The 18,222-nt window shown below is 47.9% G+C and overlaps 1 protein-coding gene across 4 annotated transcripts in view; it reads left to right on the forward strand.

The window, feature by feature from the left end:
• The window catches only part of LOC137519260 (microtubule-actin cross-linking factor 1, isoforms 6/7-like), a 277,534-nt gene that overhangs the window by 226,986 nt on the left and 32,326 nt on the right, over positions 1-18,222 (forward strand). For all 4 annotated transcript variants that reach the window (XM_068238155.1, XM_068238153.1, XM_068238154.1 and 1 more), the window contains exons 27-32: positions 562-721; positions 899-1,096; positions 3,656-3,781; positions 5,957-6,100; positions 9,371-9,559; positions 11,682-11,793. In XM_068238155.1, coding sequence (XP_068094256.1) covers positions 562-721; positions 899-1,096; positions 3,656-3,781; positions 5,957-6,100; positions 9,371-9,559; positions 11,682-11,793 — 929 coding nt within the window. The remainder of the gene's footprint in view (positions 1-561; positions 722-898; positions 1,097-3,655; positions 3,782-5,956; positions 6,101-9,370; positions 9,560-11,681; positions 11,794-18,222) is intronic.

Raw genomic sequence — 18,222 nt, forward strand, 5'->3', positions numbered from 1 at the left:
ATTTGCGGTAAATGTTTCTGCATTTGACATTTGGGGTAATGTCCTCTGCATTTGACATTTGGGTTAATGGTTTCTGCATTTTGTATGTGGCCCGGTGTTTGTTTTATTAGTTGCGTCTTGCTAGTACTGGTTTGGACCCCTTTTTCCTTTCAGAAGTACTTTCATTCTTCATGGCATTCCCCAGTTTCTGCAGATCTATTGTCTCCACATCTGTGATGTGAGACAACCACATCTTGGAGGAAACGCTGCATTGTTGTGTTTTTTTTGTGTGTGTGTGAGGGGGAAATGCTGCCTTATTATTATATATGTGTTTTGGGGGAAAAAAAACCTCTGAGCCCTTTTGAGTTACACCGTTAATTATAATTGACTATGCCCACATCACGGCCACGTCCATTTTTTTGCAGCGGCAATGCTGCTTGGTGACCCAAGGTGCCCTGGATCTTTTAGGATCCTAACACCCCTGGCCTCCTGTATTTCAGTCTCTCTTGTATTTCAGTGTCTCCTGTACTTCAGTGTCTCTCGTATTTCAGTGTCTCCTCTTTATTCCTGTTTGCGTTGCAGGCAGCAGAAGTTGGAGGAATCGCTGCTGTTCTCCGGAAAGTTTACAGACGCTCTCCAGGCTTTGATGGATTGGTTGTACCGGGCGGAGCCGCAGCTATCTGAGGAGATCCCTCTAGGGGGAGACAGAGACCTGGTCAGCGACTTGCTGGACAAGCACAAGGTGAGACGAGTGGCAGCGGGAAGTCGGAGGATCGTTTCCCCTCTCCCCGTTCTGCTCTCCTCCTGTCTGTACGGACAGCTTCATGGTTGATGTGGCTGGCATGGCAGCCTCCTCTCTGGGTACCAGACCACAGGTCATGTTTGTTGGTGCTTCCACTCATAGCCGCTCCCTTCACAGGCCTTCCAGAAGGAGCTGGGGAAGAGGGCGAGTTCCATGAAGACCCTGAAGCATTCTGTGCGGGATCTGAGCCGGGGAGGGGTCTCTACCGACTCTCACTGGCTGCAGAGACAGATGGAGGAGCTGGGCCATCGGTGGGATGTGGTGTGTCAGCTCTCTGTCAGCAAGCAGGCCCGGCTGGAGGCGTCGCTGCAGCAGGTGAGTCTCTCTGACGTGTGACAATATACGTGACAGGTCCTCATTCCTCCAGTGTCACTGCAGCGGGTGAGTCCCTCTGACGTGTGAGAATGTACGTGACAGGTCCTCATTCCTCCAGCGTCGCTGCAGCAGGTGAGTCTCTCTGACGTGTGAGAATGTACGTGACAGGTCCTCATTCCTCCAGCGTCGCTGCAGCAGGTAAGTCCCTCTGACGTGTGAGAATGTATGTGACAGGTCCTCATTCCTCCAGTGTCACTGCAGCAGGTGAGTCTGTCTGACGTGTGAGAATGTACGTGACAGGTCCTCATTCCTCCAGCGTCGCTGCAGCAGGTGAGTCTGTCTGACGTGTGAGAATGTACGTGACAGGTCCTCATTCCTCCAGCGTCGCTGCAGCAGGTGAGTCTGTCTGACGTGTGAGAATGTACGTGACAGGTCCTCATTCCTCCAGCGTCGCTGCAGCAGGTGAGTCTGTCTGACGTGTGACAATATACGTGACAGGTCCTCATTCCTCCAGCGTCGCTGCAGCAGGTGAGTCTCTCTGACGTGTGACAATATATGTGACAGGTTCTCATTCCTCCAGCCTGTTCTATACAATTCTGCCCATAATTATTCATACAAATTTTGACTTAAAATTTCTTTTATTCAACCAGCCAGTAATTTTTTGACGGGAAATGACATAGGTGTCTCCCAAAAGATAATAAGACGATGTAGAAGAGGCATTATTGTGCAAAAAAACCCTAAATTTTTCAGGTTTTATTTACATTTGCGCTAAAAGTACCAGATTTTTCAGAATATAAGATGCACTTTTTCTTCCCCAAAACTAGGGGGGAAAGTGGGTGCGTCGTATATTCTCAAGGTACGGTATTTTGGCCCCAAAACATACTTACCGGATCCTGCCGCCGCGATCCTCTCCTCCTGGGTTGAAAGCTTCTCCTTATTTACGCCAAATGAAGGAAACATCATTGTGACCAAGCAATTCCATTTTTGTTTCATCTGACCATAACACAGAGGACCAGAAGTCTTCTTTGTCCAGATGAGCATTTGCAGAGGCCAAGCGAGCTTTTGTGTGCCTTATCTGGAGAAGTGGCGTCCTCCTTGGTCTGCATCCCTGGAGCCCAGCACTGTGCAGTGTCCGTTGGATTGTCTGCCTTGAGACATTGCCACCAGCAGAGCTCAGATTCACCAGGATGGCCTTGGTAGTGATCCTTGGATTCTTTTTCACCTCTCTCACTATCCTCCTGGCCAGCACAGGTGTCACTTTTTGCTTCCGACCACGTCCTCTGAGATTTTCCACAGTGCGGAACATCTTGTATTTTTTAATAATACTTTGCACTGTAGCCACTGGAACGTGAAAACATTTAGAAATGGCCTTGTAGCCCTTTCCTGACTTGTGAGCAGCCACAATGCTCAGACATAGGTCCTCACTGAGTTCCTATGTCTTAGTCATGGCAGTCCACAAACCAACTGCGGAGAGCTGCTGCTTTTCACCTATTGAGTTGATTAAAACAGCTGTGCCCAATTAATCAGCGTAATTAGGATGCTTTAGAACAGCTTGGACTATTTGGAATGGTGTAGAACTTTGGATTTTCCCACAGACTGTGACAGTTTGTGAAGGGTATGCATAATTTTGGACTGGACACTTTTTGCTCAAATGTAAATAAAAGCTGAGAATGTTTTTCCTACAATGATGCCTCTTGTACATCGTCTTATCTTTTATGAGACACCTATGTCATTTCCCATAAAAAAAATACTTGCTGGATAATTAAAAGTAACTTTAAAGAGGAACTCCAACCTAAACAAACATACTGTCATTAAGTTACATTAGTTATGTTAATTAAAATAGATAGGTAATATAATCTCTTTCCCACACTTTTTAAAAGAACAGGCAAAGGTTTGTGATTTCATGAGGGCAGCCATCTTTTTGGTTGAAAGGAGGTGACAGGGAGCATGAGACACAGTTCTAACTGCCCTGTGTCCTGAGCACCTCTCCCAGTTGCTAGGCAACGTGAATAACAACATAGGAAATCCTATCATGCTCTGCACAGCATCAGGGGAAAAAAGCCCAGGCTTTTTTACTTTGATGGGTGGAGCTTAGGTAAAAATGCAGCTAAAATGATGCTTTGGTAAGAAAAACAAAGTTCTGATGCTGTGAAACTGTTAAACACCAAGCCTTTTCAGTGCTGCTGAGTAGATTTTTAGTCCGGAGGTTCACTTTAAGTCTAAATTTGCCGAGGGTATGAATAATTGTGGGCAGCACTGTACATCCTGTCCCAAAAGTCACTGAACTAATGCGGACACACCTGGCCCAGTTACAAGCTGAATACAATTTGCATACAAGCCAGAATTATTTGCATCTCACTGACCATATCTCCTCCCACGTGGCAGCTTACTAGGAACACTGTGGAATGGATGTGTTTTATATGCACATGAATAAGTAATGAAATGTTTGCCATGAATCTTCCTAATATTTCCCTGTAATTGTTGCACCATGTTTCCACGTGTTTTGCAGCTTAGAGGTTTGTTAATCCTTCCCGTGTATTATGTGTTATTATCACCCAGGCTCAGGAGTTCCACGTGCTGGTGACCACCTACCTGCAGGGTCTGGGGGAGTCAGAGCGGACCCTCCGCTACGGGGTCATCCCTGAGGATGAGCAGGCGCTGCAGGACTGTCTGAAACAGCAACAGGTAGGCTGTGGGGGAGGGGTAGTTCCCACCCACATATGAATTTGGGGAGATCCCGCCCACATCAGTTTGAGGTGTTCCCACACACATCAGAGTTTACTGCCCACATCAAAGTTTTTTATGTTCCTTCCCACAATTTGGGGAATTCCCGCCCACATCAGAGTTTTTGATGTTCCCACCCACATAGGGATTTGAGGTGTTCTTGCACTCATTAGAGTTTGGGATGTGGCAGAACTTTAGGATGTGTTAAAAGTACCCCTCCCCCTCATTATATCATCAGTTTTTCCAATTAATCTCTAAAACTGCTTCTCCTTTAAGGGCACTTTTCCACTGCTAAAGTGATGCGATGCGGCTACCTAGCCGCATCACATCACTTCTGCCGCCGGCCGCATCACTTCCGCTTCTCCCGATGCGGAAATCCACAGAGGAGATGGGAAACGGCTGCGGGCAGATACAGCCGTGTGAGAGTATGCAGCATGCTGCAGATTTTCGGATCGCACCGCTCCGCACAACATGCACGCAGGGGAAACTCTTCCACTGGCATGCATGTGTTTCAGGACACCCTCCTAGTGGAAACGGGCCCTAAGAGTTAGGCCCCGTTCACACTGGACGCGTTTCTAGCCGCGTTTTGGAAACGCGTGCAGGTGGCCGACACGCACGACATCAGACAGTGCATAGAGTGCACTGTCTGATGTTCACACTGCATGCGTTCCGGACCTGTGCGGTCCGGGAACGCATGCTGCACGCATGGGCGCGTAGGGGCCCCCAGTGGCTACAAGAGGAAAACATTTTTTTTCAAAAAAGACCTTAAAGTTTTTGAGAAAATCGATTTTAAAGTTTCAAAGGAAAAAAAATTACACATTTAAAAATCCGCCGACTTTAACGGTTAATAGCAAATCCACCTTAAATGCTAGAAACCCTATGGTAAGGAGATCATTGGGAATAAGAGGAAAAACAATTTTTCAAAAAGACCTTATAGTTTTTGAGAAAATCGATTTTAAAGTTTCGAAGAATAAAAGTATACTTTTAAATGCGGTAAATGTCACTTTTAGTAGCAAACCTAACGGTAGTGTAATTTTACATGCATCAAACGAAAGCGCAATTAATTTCCTGACGGGGTCTACGTATGGACTTCCTGGAAACCCCTCCGCAGCTGCAGCGCTTTGGCCAGGGATCGCTATACAGCCGCAATATGGCTGTATGAAGGTCCCTGGCATTTTTTTCCTATTTTCCCAATTTTTTTTTTCAATGTTTAGAATGTGGGAAATTAATAAAATTATGTGGGGTCCCCCCTCCTGAAACTTTTTAACCCCTTGTCCCCCATGCAGGCTGGGATGTGGAGCTACAACCGATTGGGGCTTCACACCCTGACTATACCAGCTGCAAAAAAAGGTCTTTTAATGCCGATTTTTGTTCCAGGGTATCTGTTGGGGGGGCCACCAGGTTTATTTTGCCCTGGGGCCCCATTGTTGCTAAAACCGGACCTGCTGTTACCTTCATGCCATGAGCCCATCTCATCTCACCATGGCCGAATTTCAGGCAAGGCCATATAGGTCATGGCCTAGGGCACCAGGAAGCAAGGGGCAGATTGGCACACTCATGCAGTTAATCTGCCAACATGTGAACTGCAGCAGTCGGGTAACTGTCTGGAACTCAGGCAGTGAAGGGGCAGCAAACATGGGCAGGTTATTGTCTGTGACCTCCCTCCACCAGTTCCAACCTATCAGAGCGGAAAGTATCGATTTGGCGATAGTGCGTGGATCGGAGGGGTTGGCCCTAGAGCTGCGCAGCCGCACTCGCGGCAGTGCGGACTGCGCAGGCGCGGCCAGCTCCGGCGGCCATATTAGGTGTGGCTGGAGAGCCCGACCCGGCCTGTGGGGTCGCGAGCGCACAGGGGGGCGATGTCACTAAGGGGACCCGGCGGAGCTGCACGGAGGGCGCGGATGGCGTCCTCCGTGCGTTTAAAGAACATGCAGGTACTTTACTTTTTTACAGGGTTTGGCCTCGTAAGTCCTTTAATAAACATCTTTAAAAACACTGATTACTGGGACCAATAAAAGTGTGTGTGTGGTTGGTAGGGCGCTAGCTGTTTGTCAGGGGGCGGCTGGTGATAGTGGCCTTGGGCAGTATAAAGTACAAATCCGGCCTTGCATCTCACTGGTCTCTCCCTCTCCATAGGAACTGATGAACACCCTGCAATGCCAGAAGATGGCGCTGGAGTGCATTGTGTCCCTGGGGCAGGAGATCCTGTCTGCCTGTCACCCCGATTCTGTCATCACCATCAAATCCTGGCTGAACATCAGCAATACCCGCTACCAGGAGGTAAGTCAGGGAGGGTGCCTGGCAGCCTGCACTGCTCCATGTAGTGTCAGGCCTGAGGGGGGTGCATTGGTGTGGGGACAGATGAGGTAAGTCAGGTAGGGTACCTGGCAGCCCGCACTGGTCCAGGGGGAGGAGCCTGAGGGGGGTGCACTGGTGTGGGGACAGCTGAGGTAAGTCAGGGAGGGTACCTGGCAGCCCGCACTTGTCCAGGGGGAGGAGCCTGAGGAGGGTGCACTGGTGTGGGGACAGGTGAGGTAAGTCAGGGAGGGTACCTGGCAGCCTGCACTTGTCCATGGGGAGGAGCCTGAGGGGGTGCACTGGTGTGGGGACAGATGAGGTAAGTCAGGTAGGGTACCTGGCAGCCCGCACTGGTCCAGGGGGAGGAGCCTGAGGGGGGTGCACTGGTGTGGGGACAGCTGAGGTAAGTCAGGGAGGGTACCTGGCAGCCCGCACTTGTCCAGGGGGAGGAGCCTGAGGAGGGTGCACTGGTGTGGGGACAGGTGAGGTAAGTCAGGGAGGGTGCATGGCAGCCTGCACTGGTCCATGGGGAGGAGCCTGAGGAGGGTGCACTGGTGTGGAGACAGGTGAGGTAAGTCAGTAGGGTGCCAGGCAGCCTGCACTGCTCCATGGGGAGGAGCCTGCGGCATGCACTGGTGTGGGAACAGATGAGGTAAGTCAGAGAGGGTGCCTGGCAGTCTGCACTCATCCAAGGGGAGGAGCCTGAGGAGAGTGCACTGGTGTGGGGACAGGTGAGGTAAGTCAGGCACCCAAAGAAAGCCTAATTGGTGGCGAAAAAACAAGATAGAAATCATTTTGGTGCGATAAGTAGTGATAACGTTATTGGCGAACAAATGGGAGGAGCACTGAAATGTGAAAATTGCTCTGGTCACCACCTGTAGTGGTCATGTGGTTAATATTGCATCAGCCATTCCTCACCTATAACACAAAGGACAGCGCCTCCTGCTGGCCTCACTGGGGGAAACAGTGCCTGCTATTAAGTCACCCAAACTATTCACTCTTATGCCAGACATTCTCAGTGCGAATACAATAGGGCCTTTGTTCAGTATGAGGAAACTAGCGCCTAATCTACAAGTATCACTGTCCAACCTCAGACAGATCTAAAGGCTTGTACACACCTTGCAATTTTCCCATCAGATCGACGGATCGATTAATAATTTCCAGCTTTTCCGAGGGATGGACTTTGAGATCAGCACTGCACAAAATCAATCCCTTTCTCAATCGGAGGCAGATTTGACATGCTGGAAATTACCGATCAATCCGTCGATCTGACTGGAAAATTGCATGGTGTGTATAAGCGTTATAACTAGTTTGTTATATTTCCTTGCGGGAATGCTGGTTAGAAGTCTACCCGACACACAGCTGCTCAGAGAGTAGCAGACATGATGGTTAACTGAAGCAAAGAAGTGCAAATAGTCCACATGAAACTTTTCTTTTAATCCACCATTAAAAATTCCAGTCTCTTCTGGGACCAGGAAGTTCTGTATTGATCATCCAGAAAGTTTATGAATCTAGAACCATAAACACAGTTTAAAAACTAGAACCATAAACACAGCTACATGTTACTGTCAGTAAAAGCCTGATGCACGTTTCACGGTTCAAAAACCGCTTCCTTAGAGCCAATAAGCTTCATATTCCAAAAATCTGAACTTGGCTCTAAATATTATGTATATTTAATAATCAAAGTGGTATGAAACTGTGTGTGACATTCTTATAAGATAGATTATTCCATTATCCTTCAATACCAAGGCAATCCCTTCTGCTGTATCACCCAAGGCACCTGCCTCTGCTGCCTACCCCTTGGACTAGCCTGCTGAAAGCGAGACAGTTGTTATTAGCTGTTCTATAAGGTGTGCTGTTACCTGTTCTCTTTAGTAATCTGTAGTCCAGAACAAGATTATTATCAGGGTATCGCTACTGTTGCCTATGTTTATGACCAATAACTGATTGGCATATTAATAAATCGGCTATTACCATGATTGCTTGACGGCATTTGCCATGCTGAAAGGCCATATTTCTGTGCCAATACAATAATACAGTCTAGCTTTGAACAACCTCTCTGAGATACTCCATGCGGAGGAAATGTGTCCTGGAGAAGTGGATTGAGCCCACGAAACTCATTGCCATTGTCATACAATTTTTTTTTATACTACAATAAGTGTCATGCTTTGCGGTAAGCCACCCCTTCAGTATTCATTTTATTGGTTTTAACCTACTTTTATATCAGCTTGTGTGCCTCTATTTGCCATTTTTATTGTAAATATGCTGCTCTTAAAGAGACACTGAAGTGAAAAATGATGATATAATGATTTGTATGTGTAGTACAGCTAAGAAATAAAACATTAGGAGCAGAGATGTAAGTCTAATATTGTTTCCAGTACAGGAAGAGTTAAAGGGAACCTAAACTGAGAAGGATATGGATTTTTCCTTTTAAAATAATACCAGTTGCCTGACTCTCCTGCTGATCCTGTGTCTCTAATACTTTTAGCCACAGCCCCTGAACAAGCATGTAGATCAGGTGCTCTGACTGACGTCAGTCTGGATTATCTGCATGCTTGTTTCAGGGTGTGATTCAGCCACTATTGCAGTCACAAAGATCAGCTGGACTGCCAGGCAACTGGTATTGTTTAACAGGAAACATCCATATCACTTTCAGTTAAGGTTCCCTTTAAGAAACTCCAGTTGTTATCTATGCAAAACAGCTTTTCTGAGCTCCACCACTTTCAAAGTCGCAGAGAGCTCTGTCTTCTGAAGCTTGTTATCTCAACTGTCAGTCACTGTGTTTTCTTTTTCTCTGCAGAGGACAGGTCAATGGTTCATTAGCCTGATCTATAAAAATCATTTAGAATGCTTTGTAGTGTGTAAACTGCAAATACTAGAGAATGATGCAATGCTATAAGAAAAACACTATATAACTGAAAATAAGAATATGAGAATATTTTCTTTGCTACTAATGTTCCAGTAATTATCCGAACTACACAACCAATTTATTATATCGTAATTTTTTTGTGTGCTTCAGGGTCTCTTTTAAGGGAAACTTTTTTTTTTTTTTTAAATAGAGAATGAAGAAAAAGTTTTGATCTGTTAATTGGTTGCCATTACTTTTATAACAACCCCCCAACCTGCTGTACTTTCCAACCGGCAAGACTCCTAACAGCCACCACCTCCCTGCAGCCGCTCTCTCTCTCCCTCTCTCTCCCTGTCACACTTCACCAGTCCTGCGGCTGACGTCTGTGTCTTCTTCACCTGCAGGTGTTCTCGTGGGCGCAGCAGCAGGGCGGGAGGATCCAGGCTCAGATCCAGCTGTTGGCGGCAGAACGTGAAGAGGTGGATCGTCTCCTGGATTGGATCACAGCCGCGGAGGAGGCTCTGAGTCTGCGGGATCAGGAGCCTCTGCCGGAAGACATGGAAGCTCTGGGGGATATCATCACACAACACTCGGTAATTATCGATCTCGTATGGTGAACGTTATTGCCGGGAGTGTAGGATGGGCAGTACGGCGGCTGAGTGGTCAGCAGTCCTGACCTGCAGGGCTAAAGTCCCAGTGCTGGAGAGGTAACGCATTTCAGGTGATCTGTAGAAAGGATAATTATTCTGATATAACATATCAATGCAAGCATTTATTTACTGCTCTCGTTATGGAGACAATCGTGAGATGTTGGAATTCACAAAATCAGGGAAACAGACATAAGTAAAAAATCCAATGAAGGCTCTTACTCTTTCTTGTATTTCCTGAAGCAAGAATAACATCTGTCTAGCATTTCAGGTCAGAGCTTAGCTGATACTAGCACAAGAAGCTGTCTGGAATGGACGTCACATCGGTGCTGTTGGGCGTTTGATGTTAGTGCGGCAGATTTGTGTTGTCCATTTTGCATACAAAATACCCAATCTTCATACTAAATAGGCAGAAACTTTCACCTTATCTGACCTCTCTTAAGAGAGAGACAAATACTTACCTGAACATCCTCCAGCAGACTCCATTCCTCTTGATAAGCAGCCAATCTTTTTAGGAAACCAGCAATCCTCTTACTAAACAGGCAGATAACTTGTTCATCTGACCCTTCTGAATGGTTCTTCTCTGAGGAAAGAGAGAGATAAACACTTACCTGAACATCTGTCAACAATATCCACTTCTCTAATGCTGGGCATACACGGTGAGATTATCCCGCTCGATCGATTCCCCGCTCGATTCCGCAGGCGATTCTCTTATCTTCCACTAATTTGTCTTATCTTTTTGCATAGTATTTAATGCAGAATCGAGCGGTGAAACGATCAGGCGGGAGATCTGACGTGTCGGAAATTATCTATCGAGCCATCTAAACGGCTCAGAATCGAGCCGTGTATTCCCAGCATAATGCGATGATATTTGTCAGCAAATTTACTGTCCGGTCAATTTTCCGATCGTTTTTCTGATCGATTTCCATTCACTTCTGTGAGAAATCGATCAGAAATACGATTGAAAATCAGATTGAACATGTCCGAAATGATCTATCTGCCAAAAAATCTCATGGTGTATTCCCGGCATAAGCAGGCAATCTCTCTGAATGGGCACTTAGCTGAACTGCCACAGTACTGCCAAACTTCACAACCAATGACCAACTCAACCATAATTAAATTGTATTTCTCATTAGAAGAATTATGTGTGTCCATATTCAGGTATACAGAAAGCTCTTGCCATTATATATTTAAACCTAAAATGAAGGACTAATTATTTTGTATGTTAAACTAATTGAGTTTATCTCCATTGGACTTTGTGGAGGAATATACTGAGCTGGCGATGATTATGCTGGGTACACACGATGTGATTTCCTGTTCGATCAGCAGAATCGATCAATTATTTCCGACATGTTCGATCAGGTTTCGATCGATACAGCCATCGATTTTGCATGTTAAGTATGCAAAATCGACGGCTGTATCGATTGAAACCCGATCAAACATGTCGGGAATAATCGATCGATCCCGCTGATCGAGCTGGAAATCGCATCGTGTGTACCTAGCATTAGTGAGAGCACAAGCCATAGACAGGTCAACAACATCCGGCAAGTGGTCAAACGTCATCTTACACCACATGATCTCAATGGGTTTATGCAAAAAAAAAAATCTCCAACCAAGTTGCTATATAGAGACAGGAAGTTGGTGGAAATCTGTGCAGAGGGGCGGGAAGTCCTGATTTTGAAGTCACCAGAATGAGAGCTCCTGTTGGGAGTTCTGGACTCACATTTTTCATCCTAGTAACACCTACATGGGAAACACACAGAGCCTCATTATGAAAGTCCCCTGGTGATAGACACTCGCTCATTCTTTTATATGTCCTCACCTCAGCCAGTCCGGGTGTTCCTTTATTTATTAAGCCGCCTAAAGAACATAAGTGACAAACATCCAGTACAAGTGAGTCTACCATCCATGAGTGGACTTGGACAACACTGTGTCTGCACAAAGTATCATGAATCTGCTTGAAGCCGTACATGATCTACACAAACCATTCTTTATAGAGGCTGTCATCTCAAGCCATGTGGTCAAGCCTCAGCTAAGTTCAACTCTTTCTTTCTATGTATCAATCCAGGTGTTTATGGAGGAGCTGAGTCGGAAGGAGCCTGAGGTGGAGAAAGTCACCAAGAACTGTAAGCGTAAAGTCCCAGACCCCCGAGCAACCAACACACGCAAGACTTTAGCCAGTGAGTGACCAGCGGCCATTCATCAAGCCATACCGCCCATAGGACTATTCTCCATCTATCTCTCCACTGCCCCAACATCACCTCATTCCATTATTAGCTTCTCCATGTAGGGCTGTTCTCCATCTATCTCTCCGCTGCCCCAACATCACCTCATTCCATTATTAGCTTCTCCATGTAGGACTATTCTCCACCTATCTCTCCGCTGCCCCAACATCACCTCATTCCATTATTAGCTTCTCTATGTAGGACTATTCTCCATCTATCTCTCCACTGCCCCAACATCACCTCATTTCATTACTGGAGGATTCTCCATGTAGGACTATTCTCCATCTATCACTCCATTGCCTCCATTCAGTCATGTGATTCCATTATCGGAGGATTCTCCATGTACTGCTATTCTCCATTGATCTCTGCGCTGTATCCATCCAGTCTTCTGTAGTGAAGATCTCTCTGAATGTAGTTTGCCTAAACACCAAAATTATCTCCACCAGCTACGTCTTAACCTAGACTTTTGAGTATAACCCAGCAGATGTGTGTGTTCTACTGATGTCTGGAGGTCTGTCCATTGGTCTTCAGTGGTCTCCATTCAATATGGAATGACCAGTTCTGGATGAGATTCATTGGTAACAATACTGTAGGAATGGGAGGAGCCTCCCAGGACCGCCATGTACACACAGGAATTAGCGGATGTTTGCTGCGGAGTCATTTGTGTCTCTGGAGTAGACAATAATCCAGCAACGTACCAGGCTGGGTTGGCTTGTGGCACGGTTGGCTCGGAAGCAGAGAGACCATCAGTTCACCTTTTTCCAAAACAAGTTATTTTGTGTTTATATGTAAGAGAATTGTAGCTGAGTCACAGCAGACGTATGTATCACCCGTGATGTGCCGCAGGGTACTGTGTTAATGGAATGTGTGGTGCCATAGCCAGGGCACAGGAGCCTACAGCTGCCCATACACTAGTCAATCCGGCAAATGACCGATCTCTCCCAGATACTGATCCTTTCCCTAGTCATCCACCACAGACTCTGCAGCCGTCAGTTGTGCACCCCCCACCACCACCACCAGTACCCCCAAACCCACCCTCCTGGCAACTGATAAAACAATCTAATGGCCCATACTCACGAGGGACTTTTGTCGCCTCAACACGCGGCGCGCGCGTGTTGCGGCGACAGGTCGCCCGTGAGTATGGGCCGTCACGCGCGCGCGCACCCCGAACTGTCGCCCGTCGCTCATGTCGCCATGCGATTGAAAGTTTCAATCGCATGGCGACAGTCGCCGCCGCACCTCCCCCGCAACTGTCGCTAGTCCGCGTGAGTACGCGGACTAGCGACAGCAACCTCCATTGTGGTAAATGGAGCTTCCGGCGGGGGGAGGAGGAACGTCGGCGACAGCTTCCGCCTCGCCGCTGGTCCCTCTTCCGCGTGTGTACGCGGAGGGACCTGGCGAGGAGCTGTCACCGGCCTGTCGCCCACACGCTCACGTGTGCTGGCGACAGGCCACTTCTGCAGCCCGTGAGTACGGGCCATAACATTAGTGATTGATAAAGGACCAGAGCTTCGGGAAGAAATCCTTCCATGTGACATTAGCAGCACTTGTAGGTTTTGTTCAGACTGAATCCAGACTCGCACTATTTTATATTTTAAGTGGATTTCATGAAAAATTTTAACCTAATAAAATTCCACCAAAAAAAGAAGAACAAATTAAGCGTTCTTATCAATGTTTGAGCATTTTCTCACTAAAATGTAAACAGGCAGAAGCTGCGGAGAGACAGAGAGCAGAGCCCACAAGCAATTCACTTTTTCTCCTGAGTTTTCTCCTAGGTCTAGGAGATACATCTTCATCTTCCTTCCATGTAAAATAACGTACAGCAAATTAAAAAGGTGCCAAAAGGCAGGTGAAGTGCTGTACAAATTATTCTGAGCATTTTCTTGCTTGCTGGTGACATTTTATTGACAAGGTGTGAAAATATTACCTAGGATAGAACTGAGGAGAAAAAATGAATTGCATATGGCCCTTGGGCTGGCCAAACAAATCATACAGTGAAACCAGTGACAACCGTTCCGCAGGAAATGCCCCCTTTATTGCTGTCAGAGCCCCCCAGACATGTGGAGAACATTTACTGCAAGAAGCCCTCAAAGCTGCTCCTCGTATTATAGATTTACTAGCCGTCCCGCGTCGTAGCATACGCCGCATCTTCTATCTATCTAATAGAGTACGTGCCTCAACCTTGAAGCAAGAAGAATAAAGGTGGGTACACACATCAGATAAAAGTCTTTGGAAAAATGAAAGATCACAGACCAATTTTCCCCCTTTCCATGTAGTATGAGAGCCACACCTACACAGTCTATTCTATGGAGCTGCACTCCCCATCAGACAGAGATCTTACCCCCTTCCATGTAGTATGAGAGCCACACCTACACAGTCTATTCTATGGAGCTGCACTCCCCATCAGACAGAGATCTTACCCCCTTCCATGTAGTATGAGAGCCACACCTACACAGTCTATTCTATGGAGCTGCACTCCCCATCAGACAGAGATCTTACCCCCTTCCATGTAGTATGAGAGCCACACCTACACAGTCTATTCTATGGAGCTGCACTCCCCATCAGACAGAGATCTTACCCCCTTCCATGTAGTATGAGAGCCACACCTACACAGTCTATTCTATGGAGCTGCACTCCCCATCAGACAGAGATCTTACCCCCTTCCATGTAGTATGAGAGCCACACCTACACAGTCTATTCTATGGAGCTGCACTCCCCATCAGACAGAGATCTTACCCCCTTCCATGTAGTATGAGAGCCACACCTACACAGTCTATTCTATGGAGCTGCACTCCCCATCAGACAGAGATCTTACCCCCTTCCATGTAGTATGAGAGCCACACCTACACAGTCTATTCTATGGAGCTGCACTCCCCATCAGACAGAGATCTTACCCCCTTCCATGTAGTATGAGAGCCACACCTACACAGTCTATTCTATGGAGCTGCACTCCCCATCAGACAGAGATCTTACCCCCTTCCATGTAGTATGAGAGCCACACCTACACAGTCTATTCTATGGAGCTGCACTCCCCATCAGACAGAGATCTTACCCCCTTCCATGTAGTATGAGAGCCACACCTACACAGTCTATTCTATGGAGCTGCACTCCCCATCAGACAGAGATCTTACCCCCTTCCATGTAGTATGAGAGCCACACCTACACAGTCTATTCTATGGAGCTGCACTCCCCATCAGACAGAGATCTTACCCCCTTCCATGTAGTATGAGAGCCACACCTACACAGTCTATTCTATGGAGCTGCACTCCCCATCAGACAGAGATCTTACCCCCTTCCATGTAGTATGAGAGCCACACCTACACAGTCTATTCTATGGAGCTGCACTCCCCATCAGACAGAGATCTTACCCCCTTCCATGTAGTATGAGAGCCACACCTACACAGTCTATTCTATGGAGCTGCACTCCCCATCAGACAGAAATCTTACCCCCTTCCATGTAGTATGAGAGCCACACCTACACAGTCTATTCTATGGAGCTGCACTCCCCATCAGACAGAAATCTTACCCCCTTCCATGTAGTATGAGAGCCACACCTACACAGTCTATTCTATGGAGCTGCACTCCCCATCAGACAGAAATCTTACCCCCTTCCATGTAGTATGAGAGCCACACCTACACAGTCTATTCTATGGAGCTGCACTCCCCATCAGACAGAAATCTTACCCCCTTCCATGTAGTATGAGAGCCACACCTACACAGTCTATTCTATGGAGCTGCACTCCCCATCAGACAGAAATCTTACCCCCTTCCATGTAGTATGAGAGCCACACCTACACAGTCTATTCTATGGAGCTGCACTCCCCATCAGACAGAAATCTTACCCCCTTCCATGTAGTATGAGAGCCACACCTACACAGTCTATTCTATGGAGCTGCACTCCCCATCAGACAGAAATCTTACCCCCTTCCATGTAGTATGAGAGCCACACCTACACAGTCTATTCTATGGAGCTGCACTCCCCATCAGACAGAAATCTTACCCCCTTCCATGTAGTATGAGAGCCACACCTACACAGTCTATTCTATGGAGCTGCACTCCCCATCAGACAGAAATCTTACCCCCTTCCATGTAGTATGAGAGCCACACCTACACAGTCTATTCTATGGAGCTGCACTCCCCATCAGACAGAAATCTTACCCCCTTCCATGTAGTATGAGAGCCACACCTACACAGTCTATTCTATGGAGCTGCACTCCCCATCAGACAGAAATCTTACCCCCTTCCATGTAGTATGAGAGCCACACCTACACAGTCTATTCTATGGAGCTGCACTCCCCATCAGACAGAAATCTTACCCCCTTCCATGTAGTATGAGAGCCACACCTACACAGTCTATTCTATGGAGCTGCACTCCCCATCAGACAGAAATCTTACCCCCTTCCATGTAGTATGAGAGCCACACCTACACAGTCTATTCTATGGAGCTGCACTCCCCATCAGACAGAAATCTTACCCCCTTCCATGTAGTATCAGAGCCACACCTACACAGTCTATTCTATGGAGCTGCACTCCCCATCAGACAGAAATCTTACCCCCTTCCATGTAGTATCAGAGCCACACCTACACAGTCTATTCTATGGAGCTGCACTCCCCATCAGACAGAAATCTTACCCCCTTCCATGTAGTATGAGAGCCACACCTACACAGTCTATTCTATGGAGCTGCACTCCCCATCAGACAGAAATCTTACCCCCTTCCATGTAGTATCAGAGCCACACCTACACAGTCTATTCTATGGAGCTGCACTCCCCATCAGACAGAAATCTTACCCCCTTCCATGTAGTATCAGAGCCACACCTACACAGTCTATTCTATTGAGCTGCACTCCCCATTAGATAGAAATATTTGCAAGATGCTGCACACAAAGTTGCTGTACACATTCAAAAGATCATTATCTGCAAAAGATCCGTTCCTGCAAAAGATCAGTACCTACAAAATACATTCATAGTCTATATTTCCATGCGGATTATTGTGGACATTTTTCCGCATAAGGGCATAAGCATCCGCATACAATTAATTTTCGATGCTGGTCGAAAACACAAATATTTCTGAAGATTTTCGTGAAAATTCGCCAAAAAACGAAAACAGGATTTTCGATGCGAAAATGACTTAGGCGAAAATTTGCAAGCAACACTGCTACATGCTACATTAGCACTATCCAGGAGCGCCACAGGGAGGATTCCCAATGCCCCCTTTTTATACAACCGGAGGGACCGCGGGAACCACAGCGGCACCCCGGAGGGGGAGGCTAGGTGCCGCAGGCGACCCCCCCCAAGCGTGGCCAGCGCCAGGGAGAGCCGTCTGCACCCACCTCCCAATATTAAAAACAGGCACTTACCTTAACGTCCATTGCGTTCTGCTACATGCGCATTGATTTTCTCATGGAAAGCATTTTTTGAAGTTTGTATCCTTTGGAGGCAGGTGGTGGATGGCTTGCTCGGGTGGTGTGAGCCCTGGAGCAGGGGCGTAGGGCCTGTGGTCGCAACGGTCGCCTCGGCGACCGGGCCCGGCTCCTGAAGGGGAGGGGCCCGGGGGCCCATGTCCGTTTGGACTCGGAGATCCCTGCGTGCGTTATTGGGAGGGGGGAGCTGCAGCCGTGGGGAGGGCAGCCCGACCTCTCCCCGGCCCCCCCCCCCCCCCTCAGATGCAGAGTGCGCGGCGCACGGAAGCGCTGTAGGCAGAACTCACCTGCCTGCGTTCCAAGCGCCGCTGGTCTCCTCCCGCTCTGCATAGATCTGCTGTTACACACTGCTTCCGGCTAAACAGGAAGCAGTGTGTAACAACATCTATACAGAGCGGGAGGAGACCAGCGGCGCAGGGACGGAGGTGAGTTCCGCCTACAGCGCTTCCGTGCGCTGCGCACTCTGCATCTGAGGGGGAGAGGAAGGGAGGGAGAGGGCAGCTAGCGACCTACCTACCTACCTAACCTATCCTGGGGGGCAGCTACCTACCTAACCTACCCTGGGGGGCCAGCTACCTACCTAACCTATCCTGGGGGGCCAGCTACCTACCTAACCTATCCTGGGGGGCCAGCTACCTACCTAACCTATCCTGGGGGGCCAGCTACCTACCTAACCTATCCTGGGGGGCAGCTACCTACCTAAGCTATCCTGGGGGGGCAGCTATCTAACCTATCCTGGGGGGGCAGCTACCTACCCTATCCTGGGGGGCAGCTACCTACCTACCCTATCCTGGGGGGCCAGCTACCTACCTAACCTATCCTGGGGGGGCAGCTACCTACCTAACCTATCCTGGGGGGCCAGCTACCTACCTAACCTATCCTGGGGGGCAAGCTACCTACTTAACCTATCCGGGGGGGCCAGCTACCTACCTAACCTATCCTGGGGGGCCAGCTACCTACCT

Source organism: Hyperolius riggenbachi, chromosome 5, assembly GCF_040937935.1.
Source record: "Hyperolius riggenbachi isolate aHypRig1 chromosome 5, aHypRig1.pri, whole genome shotgun sequence".
Lineage (NCBI taxonomy): Eukaryota > Metazoa > Chordata > Amphibia > Anura > Hyperoliidae > Hyperolius > Hyperolius riggenbachi.